General features: G+C 37.6%; 1 protein-coding gene across 2 annotated transcripts; it reads left to right on the forward strand.

Moving 5' to 3' along the window:
• The first annotated feature begins 1,186 nt into the window (after positions 1–1,186).
• Positions 1,187–16,695, forward strand: nrtn (neurturin). 2 transcript variants are annotated; one of them, XM_017477313.3, is made up of 4 exons: positions 1,187–1,497; positions 1,703–1,986; positions 11,569–11,845; positions 13,536–16,695. In XM_017477313.3, exons 3-4 carry the CDS (start codon positions 11,596–11,598, stop codon positions 13,958–13,960), a joined length of 675 nt encoding a protein of 224 aa, XP_017332802.1. In that variant the 5' UTR covers positions 1,187–1,497; positions 1,703–1,986; positions 11,569–11,595; the 3' UTR covers positions 13,961–16,695. The 2 variants fall into 2 exon arrangements, with proteins under 2 accessions (XP_017332802.1, XP_047014129.1); XM_047158173.2 differs by having other exon boundaries at positions 1,187–1,986.
• The last annotated feature ends 2,055 nt before the right edge of the window (positions 16,696–18,750 follow it).

Raw genomic sequence — 18,750 nt, forward strand, 5'->3', positions numbered from 1 at the left:
ATAATAACAACAGCAATAATAATAGTAGTAGTAGTAATAATAACAACAACAACAACAACAATAATAATAATAAGAAGAAGAAGAAGAAGAAGAACAACAATAATAATAATAAGAAGCAGAAGAAGAACAACAACAACAACAATAATAATAAGAAGAAGCAGAAGAAGAAGAACAAGAAGTAGAAGAAGAAGAACAACAACAATAATAATAATAATAATAATAAGAAGAAGAAGCAGAAGAAGAAGAAGAAGAAGAACAACAACAACAACTCCAACAACAATAACAACTATATTATTAATAATAATAATAATAAAGGAAAAAACCACAACACATCACCCCGAAACTGGGCATGTTTCTCTTGCACCTCCAGGGTTGGGGGTTTGATTCCTGCCTCTGCCCTGCTTGCGTGGAGTTTGCATGTTCTCCCCAAGTTCAGGGGCTTCCTCCGGGTCCTCCAGTTTCCTCCTCCAGTCCAAAGACATGCACTGTTGACTGATTTCCAAATGGTCTGTAGTGTGTGAATGGGTGAGTGAGTGCGTGTGTGTGTGCGATTGTTCCTTGTGATGGGTTGGCACCTCATCCAGGGTGTCCCCCACCTCCTGCCCCGTGTTCCCTGGGATAGGCTCCGTGCTTCCCACGACCCTGTGTAGGATCAGCGGTACAGAAAATGGATTAATGGATGAGATCCTGAAACCAAATGACTGAAGTGACCTCATCCTGGCTCCTGTTGTTAAAAAAAGTAGAAAATGAAGGGCCGGGGGGTGGAACGCTAAACTGCCTACTTCCATAAAAGCATGTCACACCTGTCATAATGAACCACTTATTGATATACAAGCCACAAGTCATATATTCTGAATTATAATTATAATTATAAACAATACACATAAAACAGTGTTCTCCATAAACATTTGGAAAGTTTTAACTGAAGGGAATATGTGAAAATGACTATAAAACACAAGACGTTGTGATATTGTGTACCGTACAAATATACATAATGGAAATATACACAATTAGACATTGCTACTGGTCAGTGTACAGGAATTTTTTAGTGACAAATCTATAATTAACTTCCCCCCCCCCCTCACTATCCCAGAGGAGGAGCTTATTTATCCTGCATGTGTGTCTCTAACAACACTCCCCATAGTGTCCCCCCTTTCTCCCTCCCATCTCTTCTCCTGAACCATCCCTCTGCAGCAGCGCTTCAGCATTAAACCAGCGTGAGAATCATCTTCACACACCAGTCTGTTCACTACACAAGAAACTGGTCTGGTCATGCTGTGGTTGTTAGACATCTAGTAGCAGCAGATTTGGGTGACTTTTTTTTAATTACTTGGAGAACATTTTATAAGCTTAACATATGGGATTTGTCGGAGCAAAACAAATGTGCCGCCACCAGCTATTCCTTCATTTTAGTGAATCACTGCGAAGGAATTCTGCAGAATAAACAACTTTCTCAAGGCGTTTTATCTTTCAGCGTTGTATTTCATGACAAGCCTGGTGAGAACTAGTAAATTGCTTGCAGAGCTTTTTTTTTTTTTTTTTTGAAAAAGCACGTGCTTTTTAAATTACTTTTGTGTTTTGTCAGAATATATTTATTACTATTTTGGTCAGTCTTACAGTGTTTTTTTTTTTTCTTTTTTTTTTTCTTAGCATCACATCAACGTTCTGAAATTTATGTTTCTGACTCTGAATGCATAACAAGACCCTGACAACAAGATGTGGATTTGGAGATGTTTTTTACACACCCTGAACTCCTGGATGTCTGATGATCCCTTGAAGCTGAAAGAATGCTGCACTTTGGGGGGCTAATGCTCTAAACTCCTGAATGAAACCTGTGCAAGACAGCAATAAACAGGAGACAAAATAACTACACTGTCTTTCACCGCTCTCAAGTGTAAGAGCTGGAATATTGATTAATGCCATTTTTACCCAGAGGTCAACTGCAAGCATTAGCACTCTGACATGTCTGGATAAGCCGGGCAAACGGTAAGAATACATCCTCTATTCCCCACCGAAGCTGGTGCTTAAGATGTCGTTCGAATTTGAATATTAATATTAATTATTATAATGTCAAATTCAATTTTTTTTAATAAATAAATACTGCTGTTTAAGTCAACTCCAACAGAAAGTTCTTGTGAAGTTCATGTAAACAAAGCTGTGTAATCTGTAAGAACTTCTCTAAAGTAGCTTAGACTTCCTTATTTTTCTTTCACAAAAACCTTTCCACTTAAACTTGAATTGTAATGGTGCTAGGCGTCAAACCTGCTGGATCTGTGTTTTGTCATTTTATTTACTCGTTCATTGAGTCTTTTCCCACGGTGCGTCGTGAAAGAAGTGCACTTCAATATTAAATGTACTTTGATATCTACAGATAAAAATGTATTAGTCCAAATGTAGATCATAAAACACTCAAAACGGTGTTTTCTTAGTGACTGAAACGTGGAACTCTCATGCTCACTCTCACATGTAGATATCCAAGGACAGCCTCAGGCGTAAAACACGTGACCTTATGTATTTCTGTGAAAGCACACATGATGTGTAATGTAGCACAGGAGCAGAAAGAAAGCCACTCATGCAAAACCAGCTGGCATTGTTAACACTGTGTAGTGAGCTTTATTTATTAGGCACGCACTTGTACATTAGGCAGAATACAATCCAAGCATAAACCTAAAAAACTTAAGTTTTAGGGTCTTGCTACAACGGCCCAACATGGCCTTCGTCTGGTTCCCAGAACAGATAATGTTGATGGATCAGGACACATATTTAAATATTATGTATATGTTTTAAATTCAAATACAAACACACTCACCACTGTATTAGGAACACATGTACACTTGCTCATTTATCAATTAACTAATCAGCCCATCATGTGGCAGCAGAGCAACGCATACAATTATACAGCTACAGGTCAAGAGCTTCAGTTAATGTTCACATCAAGCATCAGAATGGCAGGAGTGGAGCTCAGCGTGGTCTTCTGGTGTTGTAGCCAATCCACCTTACGGTTCGTCATATTGTGCTTCCTGAGATACCATTCTGCTCACCACCGTTGTAACGAGCGGTTGTAACAAGCGGTTATTTGAGCTACCGTATCTTTCTTGTCAGCTTGGACCAGTCTGCCCGTTCTCATCTGAAGTTTCTCAACAAACACAGCATTTCCACATATTTTTTTTTTTTTTAGTTTTTTTTCCTCATCGTTCTGTGTAAGCCTTAGAGACTCTTGTGTGTGAAAATCCCAGGAGCACCTACATCCATCCACGGTCACCATCAAAGTCACTGAGATCCCATTTTTAACCCGTTTTAATGTTTAACGTGAGCATGAACTGAAGCTCTTGAGCTGTATCTGCACGATTGTAGCATTTATGCATTGTGCTGCTGCCACACAACCGGATTGATTGGGTAACTGCATTAATGAGCGGGTGTACCGGTGTTCCTAATAAAGTGGTCAGTGAGTGTATATTTAATGTATAATAATGACTGATTGTACTGAGAATATTCAGCATGAAATTGTCATCAGAAAGTTTAAAAGCCAGCTTTGTTGAATCAGAAAGGAAGAGTTATGGTCCTATTGAGGTGTAGAAATAAATACAGACTACACAGCCATTATGGCTAAACTCTGAGCAATTGCTCCTGGCAGAACAAAGACAAAGGATTGAGAGATGAGATCACTGATAGTGTTCACTTTTCTGTACTTTGACCTGATGTGTGTCTACAGCATGATGTCAGTCTGTTAAATAGAACGTGTCGTAGCGGCCCAATTTTGTGTGTTTATTTTTATCTAATCCATAAAGTATATTTAAGTAATCAAATTACATATATACTATGGGTTATAATGATGATTGCTGTTATATATATATATATCATGGAGTAACAGGAGTTTTCTAGTTATGTTTGAGGTATGATGTTAGATCATATGGTATCTACAGGTACAACCCCTGGCAAAAATGATGGAATCACCACACTAAGACGATGCTCACCTGGCTTTTTTACTTTGTAGCAAATAAACAAAGCACAGATATGACACTGAACAATTTTTGTTTAATAGCTGAGCATTCTGGCGTCGTGAAACACACCTCAAACAACTTAAATTAAATTGATTTAATTAATGGCATATTCATTTCCATATCAGTTAGACGAAAAAAAATATGGGATCATCATCATCATCAACAACAACAACAACAACAAAAAATCACAATTAGTACTTTGCTGCTCTTCCTCAGGCTTTTATGAATTCTCTGAGGCATGGATTTCACTAATGAAAAACAATATTCTCCATAAAGCTGGTTGCAACCTTCTCGAATAGCGTTTGAAAGATCAGCTTTGCAGGATGGAGCCTTGTCATGGACCAATTTTTTAAATTTCTGGATTGAGATCTGGATGGCCATGTCATTGAGTTGATCTGCCTTTCCTGAAGAAAAGCTTTAACACTCTTTGCTCTGTGGCAAGATGCATTATCATCCTCAAAAATTACTTCATCTTCACCAAACCTTTTTTCTATTGGGATGAGAAAAGTGTCCCAGATTTCAGTATACACCTGTGCATTGACTGTTCATGTCTCTCCTGGTCCTGACATGCAACCCCACATCATAAATGAGTGGGGATGTTTTATTGTTTTCTTTAGGCATCTTTATATGTTTCATTAGAACGGCACCAGACAAAAGTTCCAGCATCATCTCCTTGGCCAATGCAAATTCATGATTCATCACTGAATATCACTTTCCTCCACACGCCATGATTGCTTCTCTTCAGCCCACTGTAACCTTGTTTTCTTCTGTTTTGGTGTTAGTGCTGGTTTTCGTTTGGCTTTTCTATACGTAAATCCCATTTCATTCCGCCGATTTCTTACAGTTCTATCACAAACATTGACTACAATTTCCGCTCATTTGTTTTTCATTTGTTCTATTTCCAAGGCATATCGCTTTGTGTTTGCTATCCTGAGGCTTTGATGTCTTTCTTGGTCGACCTGTATGTTTTCCTTTTATAACCTTCCCGTTTTGTTTATACCTGCACCAAATTGTGTTGGGGCTAGGTTTCCTTTCAAAAAAGTCCAAGGTTAAGGTCTGTAAGCACTCTTTTAAGGTCTGTAAGCACTTTCTTTTAACTGCAGACTAATTTGCATTTTTAGACTTGCTGGTATTTATTTTAGAAAAATACAAATTACAAGGTGATTCCATCTTTTTTTTTTCTCCCAACATTGAGTGATTCCATTTTTTTTTCCCTCTACTTGATCTGAAAATAAATATGCCATTAGTTAAAACAATTTCATTTAATATGTTTGAGGTATGCCAGAATGTTCAGCTATTAAACAAACATTGTTTGTGTCATATCTGTGATTTGTTTAGTTGCTACGAAATAAAAAAAAAATGCTGAGTGAGCATCCTCTAAGTGTAGTGATTCCATCATTTTTGCCAGGGGTTGTACAATAAGTGGTTTTCATATTATCTATTTGTAGAGTACTAAAAAAAAAACTGAGCCATATTATTAAATATGCCAATCAAGAAAAAAAGAGCAGCAAACACAAAAGGATACTTCTCACTCATACAGAATAATAATAGCTTGTGTTCTATGCAGTTGCTAGATAAAAAGCCTCAAGGTATGGAAATGAAAATAAGGATAGAAGGTTACATAAAGGTATTTCTGTCTCATGCTTGTCCTATCAACATTGAATATACTGCAGTTCATAAATAATACATTATTTACATTCACTCTTCAGCGAACTTTCCTGGGTAAAAGCAGTTACTATGACAGACTAAATACAACTAGATATAAACATGCAATATAGCAGCAGCAGGCAGGGAAAAAAACAAACAAGGGTTTTGAACTAAACATTCATCATATGGCCTATAAACACTGGAGAAGTTCCCTTCATTTGGCAGACATCTGTCTAGTTTCATTCACTTCCATAGAGGGTGTGATTAACTAGCATAAACTTGACGATGAATATAGAACGCAAGTCCAATGTTGGCTAAAATTCCAGACTTACACCATGCATAAAATGAACATTATTGTTGGAAAATATAATAAACTCGGTGTTTAGTGTTTTGGACCGTCTCAGTATGATCGACATTAGTCTCGCCTATGCTTATGAAGACACCTGGAATACTCAAGTGTTACCCTGAGATTAGCACTTTCTTCCCTATTCTTGCCAACTTTGTATGTGAGGAAATCATTATCTATTCCCAGTTCAGCATTTAATGGAAGTTACACGATAAAAAACAAATCAAGGTGTGCTTATTGAACAAACCCTGGTGGGACGTAAAAAGAGGACCATGACATCAGAAGGCATAAATATCTTCAGTACAATCAGCAAGAAAGAGGGAGAACGAGGGACTATCATGTAGACTATTATTCATATATTTTACACTGATTACACAGTATGGGGTTGAACAGGGCAGTCTGCTGTCAGGTTAAAGGGATAATGCTGTCACTCAACCAAAGCATTTCAACATGTTCTTTTGAGTAGAAACAAATCTGAAAACTTACTTTAATGTTTGGTCCACTTTGATGTTTATTAATGTTGATGAATGATGAGGTCGTAGTAGAAGAATGTTTTGTGGATCATTGTTTGTATCCAAGTAACAAGAGGCCTCTGGGATAGAATAAATAGTTACCAAAACTGACAGAATGTCAGATGTATTATAATTTCTTAAGGACTACACCATGTCACACTTGTAAAATCGTTGTGAATACAGACACATCCTGTTGTCTCGGGATTCATTTGATGATATTTCTACCACACTTAGCTAAAACAGCATATATTTTTTTCACCGTGTTAGTTAAATGTTCAACAGTCATGCTAGTTCATTGTTTCTGAAAAGGGAGCTAGTTTAAGAAATGCATTGGCAAAATCAACATACGCCTAATCAATACTAGCTGTCAAATCGTCCAAGATACACCTGCACCACAGATTTTTAAAATGTTATAACTTTACTTCTGGTTGATATACTATATGACTATATGGCCAAACGTATGTGGACACCTGACCTTGAGTGTTCTCCAAACTGTTGCCACAAAATTGGAAGCAAAACATTGTCTACAATGTGTTTGTATGCTGTAGCATTACAATTTCCCTTCACTGGAACTAAGTGGCCCAAACCTTTTCCAGCATAACAATGCTCCTGTGCACAAGGTGAGGTCCATGAAGACATGGTTTGAGAAGGTTGGAGTGGAAGAACTCGAGTGTCCTACACAGAGCCCTGACCTAAACCCCACTGAACACCTTTGGGATGAACTGGAACACTGACTGCACCCCAGACCTCCTCACCCAACACCAATACCTGACCTCAACCCCACTGAACACCTTTGGGATGAACTGATACACCGACTGCTCTTGTGGTTGGATGAACACAAATCCCCACAGCCGCGCTCCAAACTCTAGTGGAAAGCCTTCCCAGAAGAGTGGAGGTTATTATACCAGCAAATGGGGACTAAATCTGGAATGGAATGTTCAACAAGCACGTATGATTGGATGGTCAGATGTCCACAAGCATACTTCAAAAAAAGAGAAACATACTTCATTTCAGGAAAGCAGTTAGTTTGTAGAACTACATTAGAAAACATCAACATGTCACCATTTGAATGGTTTTCCAAGGAAGCCGCACATATGCTCATACAAGTATACGCATGCATTCAGGATGACCGAAAGAGAAAACATCAAAGATAATAGGAGAACAATTGTATATTGTATTTATGCATGTGTATATAGACGTGTTTTGTGTGCGTGTGTGTCTGTCCATGCCTGATGAGCCACTCTGAGTTCTAGGAATGACCGTTTTGATATTAGTTCCCAGGATGTTAGCCTCCACATGATTGACAAAGTAAATAGGATGGTCTTAACACTAATCCAATAAAGCTTTAAATAGCTTTTCCCTCCCTTCGTTGTGTTCGTTCATGCATCTGAGTTAATGTGTATGCTTGTGAGACACAGAATTTTTTTGTGTGTGTTGATAACCTGAAATATTTCAAACTGAAATCGATTTTGTGTCAGATTACTTGCTCAGGGTCAAAGCTGTTTTCTGAGGTGTATGAAATCAACAAGTATATGATTATACTGTGATAGAGTGCTGTGATATGAGAGTTCATTTCCAATTGTTTCTCTAGCATGAGAACCTCGCATTAAGGAAAGGTAGTCCTGAAGGTCTTATTTTGTCCGTCTTTGTATTGTTAAGAACCCACTCGACTAAAGAATCTGTTTTATTTTTAGTCTTGTTTTCTGTATTCCATAAATACATATAACATTCCAGTTTCTTTTGTAATGGAAATGCAGGTATAGGTTAGTTGGAAGTGGGCAACTTTTCAAAAGCATTCTGTAAACAATTGCATGTTTCCTAATAAAGGAAAAAGGCAGTTAAGTGTCAGATTCATGGAGAGAGAATAACCTGGACCCCACTTCCGGTGTAGCTATTGAAACAAAGAAACTTCTCTGCGAATGAAGAACCAGGCCTATTAGTCAGGTAAGTGTTTAGACAAGACTGAAGTCGCAAAGACTCACACATAAAAAATTATACACAGAGAGACGCCATGGTCAAGTGGATATTTCAACAATGACAGTATGAAATACTGATTTTAAATGGAAAATACATTTGAGGACAAACATTTAAAAAACGTTAAATGCTTAATTAATATTCGAGTTTAAACACCTGATCATATTTTTCTATCTGTCCTATTAGAAGTAGATATTTTCCATTACTTCAGGACTACTTTAATCAAATGAAACTATATTATCATGATCTGTATGTCTGGACCTAATCAAGGTAATAATAATAATCATCATCTTAGGGCTCACAAGTCATGCATGGTTGGGGGTGGGGGGGTGGTACAGATGTTTGTCTCCCGACAGCAGCAAAGCTGTCTGTGGCCAGGAGTCAAAGACAGCAACATTGGCCACTCATCGTCATCTATGAGCGTAAAATGTCAGATAGCGATTCCCTCCAAGGGTGTTTGTCTGCCCCTGACATTTAACAAGTGACACTGCATGACCAGCAGTTCAGAAAGATGCGGTGGCAGTGCTGTTTGTCTCTCAGGATGTGCGGTAGCTCTCAGCCTCTATCATATCGTACAACTAGGCAGTTGTTATTTCCTCCTCCAGTCCAAAGACATGTGTTGTAGGCTGATTGGCATTTCTAAATTGTCTGTAGTGTGTGAATGTTTGTGGGATTATACCCTGCGATGGGATGGTGCTAAAGAAGTCCTTCATTTCTTATTCCTATTTCTATATTTCTTTTCATTTGGTACTTTATGTGCATCCATGATGCTTGGAAAGATTTCATAGTATTGAAATACTTTCTTTGTCATCACCTCCATCCCATAATGAGATCTGCTTTATTGAATGATTTAAAATGCTTTATTGAATACAGTAGTGGAGGATTTGTGACCATTAACTTGATAGAGGAATTAAGATACATATCCATGTTAAAGCTTAATAAAAAAAAAATGGTAGTAAACAGGGCTTGTTTTTACGTGAGTGTTAAGACGCTGGAATGAATATCAGCACCTCCAAGTCAGAGACCATGGTTCTCTGCTGGAAAAGACTGGGATGCTCGTTTCAGGAGAGGGGAGAGACCTTGCTTCTGGTGGAGGAATTTAAGCATATATTCACAAGTGCTGGGAAAAGATAGTGTAAGATTGGGACACAACAGATTGGGTAAGTGTAAGTCACTGTACTGGTGGTGAAGCAGGAGCTCAGTTTTTGGACAAAAAAACAAGGATTCCCCCTGGTTGACTCCCACTAGAGCTGTATCAAGCACATCCTACTGAACCTGCTAGAGAGATTAGATTCCACAGTTGGCTCGGGAAAATCTGGGAATCCCCCAGGAGGAGCTGGAATCTGTAGCCATGGCTAGTGAAGTCTGGGCTGACTTTTTCAGTTTGTTGTCATCATCAATGAATGATTTTTTTTTTATTGTAGTCTCTTTATAAGTAAATGATATGTAGCACACTAGAGGCAGGAGCTAGTCGGATATTTAAGAGACACTTGATAATTTTTCCATTCAAATGACCCTCATCCTTCAAATGCTGTGTAATGACTAATTTACTTCACAGTGCATGAAGTTCTTTTCCGCTGACACTTCTTTCAAGACATCAAGCGCACTAAGCTCCAAAGTGCACTTAAAACATTTTAAAGAAACTTTTACGACCCCCAAATTTCCAGCGCAGGTTTAAATTCTTAAAATTAAACCCAGGCAACATTTTTAGATGTCAAGAGGGGTTGTTTAAATCTTTAATTGTATATGCGGAATGAAATGAGCTTAGAAGGAGATCGTAAACACCTCAGATTGGAAGTCTATCTTCATAGGACTGTAAAATATCAGTATCTTCAAAGCCATTCATTTTTCCAAGCATGGAATTCAAAATCTTGGTCACTTTCTTTGTCTGTTCCATATTTGACTCTTTCTAAGTTCTTCTGGTTAAGAACCAAATGATAATTGAAGTCAAGGTATACTTTTTAAAAAAAAAGGGAAAAAAAGTCTGGAAATGTACTTTGAGAAGTTGTTGGTCTGGAGAAATCCTCCACTGTGAGATTATTTTTCCTGATTTACAGAACTGTTTTGCATCCAAGTGTCTCTAGTCTCCTCCAAATACATCGTAAAAAACTAGAAAATAAGGAATGAGGTAACAAAAATAGCATAATATTTTCTGTTAAAGTTATTTGAAGCATATATGAGAAATAGTTACATTACACAACATGGATATATAGAAAAATGCCTAGAAATCTATGAACGAAAATAACCCCATAAGGCTAGATACCCAGGAACCCACAGATTGCACTAACCGGGTAGATCAATGAAAGAACCGCACTAATCTGCTTTTCGTGTGTGTCTTGGCAAACCCCCAAAAGAGGATCCTGTGACTAATGTAACACCATAATAGTTTATCCAGAACCTGTGCTGGATTTCCAGTTTCAAGTGCAACAAGAGATTCAAAATAATAAAACAATAAATAAGAGCATGTAGGGATTGAATGTTCAAGGTGGTTCTCTGAACACAAACCATCAATCGAGGGACATCGCATCCCTTCAAACACTCCACAGCAGTGAGTATTAAATGATGAGGAAAGTTCAAAAGAAAGCTAAAATATCTTACCACTTGTGATAACATCTGTGAAGGAAATTGCTGAAGGGTGAAGCTTTCTGCAGGAAACCCTTTTCACAGCAGGGAAAATACTCCAGTGCACATGCAATTTGTTTGGTATGCGTCATTTGGTACGGCACAATATCGCAGCATTTCATTGAAAAATTTCTGAGTGTAAGATGACGAAGCAATTTTTCATGTTTCCAAGGGTTTGTTTATGAGTAAGAGCAGCTGCTCTCAGAGAGGAGTCCGGGGAATTACAATTACAGTCCAACCATTATCAAAGTTTTTTATACACATTTAAATAATACACATGAAATAAATTTGTATTGACTTTATTTCACAGTATAAAGGGTCACTGGCAGAAGGATTAGCGAATAGTAATAGACGATGGTATTAGGGTAATAATGAATAATATGTAGAGCTTTCTTTACATGTCATGTTTATTTAAAAAATAATAGTTGGATGCATTGATATGAAACCCTTTTTTTATCCCTTGCAGAGTGCCAATGCTCTTAATCATTTTAAGATGAAGTTATGGAAGTGTGTTGCCATCGTCTTGATGCTCTGCGGTGCTGCACTCTCCGTCTTCCTCTCTAGAATTCTGCTTTCCTCCAAAGCACATGTTCTTCCTCACTTTGAGCATTCATCTTCCTTATTAACATCATCAGCATCAGCATCTGCAGCATCAATGTCTTCAAACATCTCCTCATCTGGGACTAGGGGGAAGTTTCGGAGGGTCAGATCAGCAAATGGGGACAACTCGGCCATCTCAGATTGTAAGCTACAGTCTTTTATCTCTCAGTAATCTGGGAAGTATGTAATATATTTACTGGCTTAATGAAAAAGCCTTTATATAGCAATGAATCGATGTATTTCAAGGCTCAGTGGCTGTATCAGAATGAAAAGCATTGTTTGCGATTCTTTAAAAAGCATACCCTATATTGGTCCAGTCAATACAATAACATAACAATGCAGTAATGCAATAATGCAAGAGGTCATGAAGTCAGAGAGAAAGCATTGTTTAATCTGGATTCCTCTTATACAGAATATGAAGTACAAATTGATTTTTTATTTTTTTGTATTTTCATATGAATAGTTATGGCTACAGGAACTAACTCTAATGGATCTCCTGATCCAATTGCTTTGACATACAATAAGGTAACATAATAATTAATGCAGAATGATGCAAACAGACACAAGCACACACTTTCAGCAGAGATGAATTCTCGAGAATCCAATTGACTACCGAGTCGTCTGATTAGAGGACGGATCAGAGAATTACTCGTGCTAAGCAGGTCAGCGAGGGCTCAGTGTACTCTTTGGCCACCTGTCCTTAAACTGTAGTGCTTAGCACAACACTAAGGATAATGTATAAAGTGATCTGAAATAACATTAAGATTCTGAAAAATGTGTTCCATACTGTGTAAAACTTAACATAAGTACAATATCAGGTATATACATGCAGGATATCATGAGGCTAGCAAGACATTTGTCCCGTTTCATCTTCTGACTCAGTGAAAGGGCTGAATAATTAGTTAAATGTAATAAAAGCTTTTTTTTTTTGCAATGCAATATATTTATGGAAATATTCATGTTCAGGCTATACACATACTGTTTTTTAATGACAATCAGATGGATTTTTTTGAACGATTTTCCATTCATAAATGCAGTAAGAGCTTAGCAAAGAATTCTGGACCCCCTGGAAGAATACTGCTCTGGGCCCCAAACTCGTTTTAAGTTTATATTGCATTTTGGATATATTAGCCATATATTCTGACATACTACTGGAATTTTTGTGGCTGTGTGCCCCTGGAATGATTGTCTCCTTTCACCCCACTAGATCTGGCTTTGTATGCAGTTCAAGCAAGCGCTTACTATAGTAAAGTGTTACCAGTTTAGGCGAAGCATGAATGGAACACATTAGTATTAGCATATCATGTTACTATTAGCTTATTTTTATGAACCTTTAACCCTCTTATTCTGTTTGCTAGTTAGCAATGGTTGTGGGTTTGAGCCAGGTCTCCTATTCAGATTTTTATAGAAATACAAATGTAAATTTTGTTAAAATACCCAAATAAGCCTTATTGTTCATCCCATATTAGGTACATTTATAGTACATGTGAAAATAAATGTGCAAAACTACGACACATACTTGAAGATGCTAGCAACCAATGGCAAAGGTATAAATGCCAGAGATGAAGGTAGTTATTTATATAGTATATAGTTATTTTAATCTTAGTTACACTTGTTAGTGTTTATTAGAGAACCTACCCCTCTAAAACAATTAAATCTGACTAGCGTAAACAGCTAAGACTAGCTAAATGTCCCAGGCTGTTTTTTTGTTTTATTTTTTTTCTAGCAGGGAAACATTTTGGAATTTCATTTTGGAAGAAAAACTGTATATTTATTCTGACCTAAGTAAAACATTGGAGTTCACTGTATCTCCTTCTTCTATCCTATCTCTAGTCATGCACCTATTCCAGAGTTTCACGGAGGGTGAGTTGAAACAGGTCATCCGCACGCTGGTGCAGAGGAAAGCTCAAAGGGATGCTAAACTGGGTAAAAGAACTAAGCGGGCCAAGAAGGGTACCAAGCCATGTTCACTGACAGACAAGGAGGTCACGGTAAGCCAATTGGGCTTGGGCTACGTCAGCGACGAAGTTATCCTTTTCCGGTACTGCAGTGGCAAATGCGTGGCCAGTCGCCGCAACTACGACCTGGCGCTGGCGAAGCTGAAAGGTCAGCGTTTGTTGACTAGAGAGAACGTGGACAGGGCTCGGCACAGCCCATGCTGCCGGCCCACGGCCTACGAAGAGATTACCTTCCTGGACAACCACAGCCACTACCACACCATCCATGAGGTTTCTGCACTGAAGTGTGCTTGTGTATGACATCAGTCACATGGCAAATGAGGATTCTTCTTTTTCAAGTAAAGGCATAGTTCGTATGAATTACAACAAAATTAATAACATGGTGAACATGTCATGACAGCTCTAGGGAAACTGAAATGGAAAGAGGCCAGGTTAAGAATACAGAGGCTGCAATTGAAATGAACAGTATAGCCTTATATTGCTGGTCTTAAAAACAGAAGAAGCTGTTTTTATGTTTTTATTTGCCTTTCTGGGATAAGGTTGTTGTTTTTATTTATATATAGTCAGTCAGCAAATAAACTGCAAGACTAAACAGGATTTTAAATAATCAATCAATCATTTTCTTCTCCACTAAACTTCTCGAGCAGTCAGAAGAATCTGCTCAGCCTGAAAAGTCCTACTCTATAACTCAAAGACGTACTTAAAATATACGCATACTTGTTTCCCTTACAAGCAAGTGTAATCCCACATCCCCCAGACCACACACTTAACAAGACTATGACACAAAAGCAGCAACAAATTGCATGAAAAGATGAAATGAACATCGATACTGTAGACACTGGTAATGAAAGTAGGGGTAGAGATAAATATAGACAGATATACTCTATAAAAAAGAGTAGCTCCACTATTAAGGAACAATGTATAACATTTCGTCTTTGAAATACGCTACAAGGTCAAGACAGCTTGACCTTTTGCACAGAGTGGCCATTAGAGAAAAAGAAAAAAAAAAACAGAAAAAGACTGAAATGCAGAGAGATTGTAGGCAACATAAGAAAGGACAAAGTCTGCCCCATGAAAATTTGTAAAAGCCTGTATACCTCAAGACAAACCAATCCATCTCTTGGTGTTTTGCAACCTGTCATTTAATTGTTGGCAGTGGATGGTAATATGTGTTACTGTTCTGGCAGCCTGATCAGTTCACTTGATCAAAAAAGAAAGAGAAAGTACATCCATAATTTATTAGTGGTCTGTTTAACTGGAACACAAACTTACATGAATGTACCGTGTATCTGCATGACCTATCTGTGTCTATCTATGGGAAATCAGTAAGCATTCTCAAAGTTGTCATCCATGTCATCATATCAGATTCAATTTTAGCAATCCACGCCACAGTCAAGCTGTTTTTATCAGACTGATCTCATCAGTCTTCAGAGGAAATGTTCCCTGGGGGGAAACTATGACTCATCAACTTTTGCACGAACATTAATTCACATGCACTGCACAGGTCATAACATAACACAAAATCTCCTTTTCTTGTGAAATAGAACCAACTACTTTACATATATGGATAAAGACCCAGCAGATGGTTAGAAATATTTCTTTCATACCCAATGCATGATTTGAGAAAAGCTTGAGAAAATCTTCCTGATGCATAGATACAATATGGGATAAGATATAGGCACTATTGTAGAAACAGTAAAGGTTTCAATAACCGATTCGCACGTAGAATTAGATCCGATTGTCGTATTCGACTGCAAAATCAGTCGAGGAGCAGGTGTCCTGTTAAGACTGTGACAGGAGGATTGTGCCTGAGATAGCCTCACCAAATCCATTCCATTTTTGTAAATCCTATAACAGACTACTCTAATCCACTTAGTGCCTTTTGTAGAGACTCACACAAACACTGAATGCTGAAGTGGACAGAACAGTAGGGCTTTACTGTACATTATTAAATCAATATTCTACATACGTAAAAGGAGTTATTCATTAGTACTTCATATTCATTTGAGTAAAATGCGTAGTTCCTTCTATAGTAAAATCATTAAAACAATGCATTAGAACAGAGGTGTCCGGACGATCTTTTCCGGAAAGGATGCAAGTGCTCATTCTAAACAAGCACACCTTGAACAGTCTATTGAAAGCCAAGATAAACTGATTAAACAGGTGAAATCAGCTGCTTGATTGGAATGAAATCCTGCACCCACACCGGCTTTTCCTTTGCGGATAAGATTGGACACCCCTGCTTTATTATGACAAGATACCTCTGTGCAATCCCTCGAACTCCTATCCCTGGGTTTGTAATACAAAATAATTCCATCCAGAAATGTCACAACGTCAGGCAGATCAAAAAGGAGCTCGGAGTACAAGTGCTTTTCACATATCTGCTCTGTATTTAATGGAACATTTCAGATAATCAAGGAAAGAAAGAAAGAAAGAAAAATCCAGAGTCCAACTATTTAATTAGACTCTCAGCAGGCAAGACATTGTGCTAAAAAAAAAAAAAAAAAAAAAAAGCCAAAAAACCTCCAGGATATAACACTGATATTTATAGCTTATTCCCAAACCTGTGCATTTAATAAAACAGACGTCAGGATGTTGGAGGATTTTGTGCATGCAGTTAAGCCACATTGCAGCATGATAAACTATAACTACGGCACAGTAAATATTATAATATTCGTATTGTTGTTGTTATTCACTGGATGTACCGATTGGAACACTACTTGTCTTTCAAAATTCCAAAATGTATGAATTTTAAACAGTTATTATGAACGTATTATAAAAAGAAAGCAAAAATACACCGATACAGACACTTTGCCGGGGCTTTGTTGGACCCTGTCAACCAACGACAATAAACATTGATGCAATGCATCTGTATAAAAAGGTTTATCTATATTTATTACAGAGTAAATTATGGTTTATTTATTTACATATCATCACAGACAAAACAGGAGCATTTATTTATTTGAATGTATTGGTGCCAAAGTCTCATGCATTATGTTCTTATCACAGTTTAATAAACTGTACAAGCTTTAAAACGTGCCTGTTGTTTTTTATTATTGTGTCTTCTGTTGCCTAATATTCCTTTCGAAATTTATATATATATATATATAGTAAAGTTCATTGTTAGCGCAACATTCTTTTTTTAATGCTTAGTTTAAATATCATGCGCCCTTCATGTCACACAGTATCCTACAAAGCTGCACACATGAGCAATATACGCTTTACAATAGCAGTGTGAACATTTTCAAAGATAAAACCATTCATACTCTGATACTGTATACATTAATACACTCTACAAAATGGTGTGTTGAACCTTTTGGGTCAGTGAATTGGGTTAATTTCTCAGTCTTGGGTAGTTTTGTGTAACCCACCCGTTGGGGTTAATGGCTGGGTCATTGTCACTGACAGTTGAATCAATGCAACCCTTCCCCAAGGCTGACACCTCAGCCCAACTACTTGGGTCATGTCAACTCAGCGCAGACTGTTTGTATTCACCTCAGGTGGAGATAGCGGTTTCTGAGGAAAGGAAAAAAACGACCACATGCAAGTTAGCATTCATCACCATTTAGCGTTAAAGCCTGGCCGAGTTTGTGATATTTAGGCAGGGAGCTCTCGAAGATGTATTCACTGTAAAACAGTAACTCCGCGAGTGATAATTCACTTTACCTATCGCTACGTCTTCAAAAGTAAATATCATGTACTGCTTCCTCAGTGTTGGAGTTACACTACTAGTGTCATGTTTATGTTGGCTGTGAAATATGGACTGAGGTTATTATAGAATTCTCCAGGTCTGCATCTTATCTGAGGCTCTGAGTGAGGGTTATCTAGCTGGATGCTGTCACCAGTAGGGATGAGTGATGCTAACCTAGACCCTCAACTGAGGTAATAACATTACTTTAGTATACAGCTCACGGTAATATTAGACATTCCCATTACCTTTTTGAGAGTTAATGATAACATAGCATTACGGCTGTTTACCATGATGTAATACAGAGAGTGGGTTACATTTAGCAGGTGTTTTGGACAAGGCAAGCTGTAGTAATTAGCATTAGGAGGATGGGTTAGGGCAGTGTTTCTTCATGTATTCGGTGAATGTTCATGCTGGTCAACAGGTGCAGACTGTCAGTGGCTAACAGCACTTAGCTAGCTCAGTAATGTCGAGGCCAAAAGTTCTACACAAGGTTAACGTGTGTGTGTCTGTCTTATTATTTCAGACATCAGATATTTATCATATATATTAAATGTTTTATAAACATGTTAGCATTTTAGAAATGTTTGAAGGATTTTTACACACCACCCTGATTGGGAAAAACTGGTGTAAGACATCAATAAGATTTCCTCAGAGCTAATAAATCTAATCTGTCTTCAAAGGGATTGTTCTTCAGGTGAAACTATGATTAATCAACTTTTGCACAATCATTAGCACATGCACTCAAACACACACTGCACAGGTCATAACAAAAACACCTTTTGAATGTTCTTTTTTAAATAATTGTTGATATGGTGAAGTTTTCTGAGAGGAGCATGGTGTTAAAGGAAAATAATCACGTTTGAGCTGGTAACGCACCACTCCGTCATTTATTATTTCTCTATAAATGTAAGCCTAATTGTATATTATTCCTTACGTAATCCATGTAATCATGAGAAAAACAGGTCATCTTGTGTCTGAACACATAACAGCACACCAAATCTACCAGAAAACCTGGACTAGAAAGCGTACACAGGGTGATTCAAGAGTGCTGTGGTACAAGATTGCTCAGGATTCCTTGGTATTGCCCTTTTGTGCTCTCGGAAAAGTCTATAACCACCTTTAAAAAGTTAAGTCTACTTACCTACCTCTTGAGTATTTATACTTTCTTTCATTATTTACACTTCTAAAGACTTTGAACATTTACTCCTTCGCCTTTAAAGGAGATTTATCGTAGCACTACTTTTCAACTCCGCTGCATTCATCGAACACCTCATTACATTGTTTAAACGGAATGTTTTGATGTCTGAGTGACTTGCTAATGAAAACCACCTAATCACGAACTTCATTTTTATGTCAGTATATCTGTGTAATTGTTTGAGTGTTTTTTAAACACGTACAA

Source organism: Ictalurus punctatus, chromosome 10 (genome assembly GCF_001660625.3).
Source record: "Ictalurus punctatus breed USDA103 chromosome 10, Coco_2.0, whole genome shotgun sequence".
NCBI lineage: Eukaryota > Metazoa > Chordata > Actinopteri > Siluriformes > Ictaluridae > Ictalurus > Ictalurus punctatus.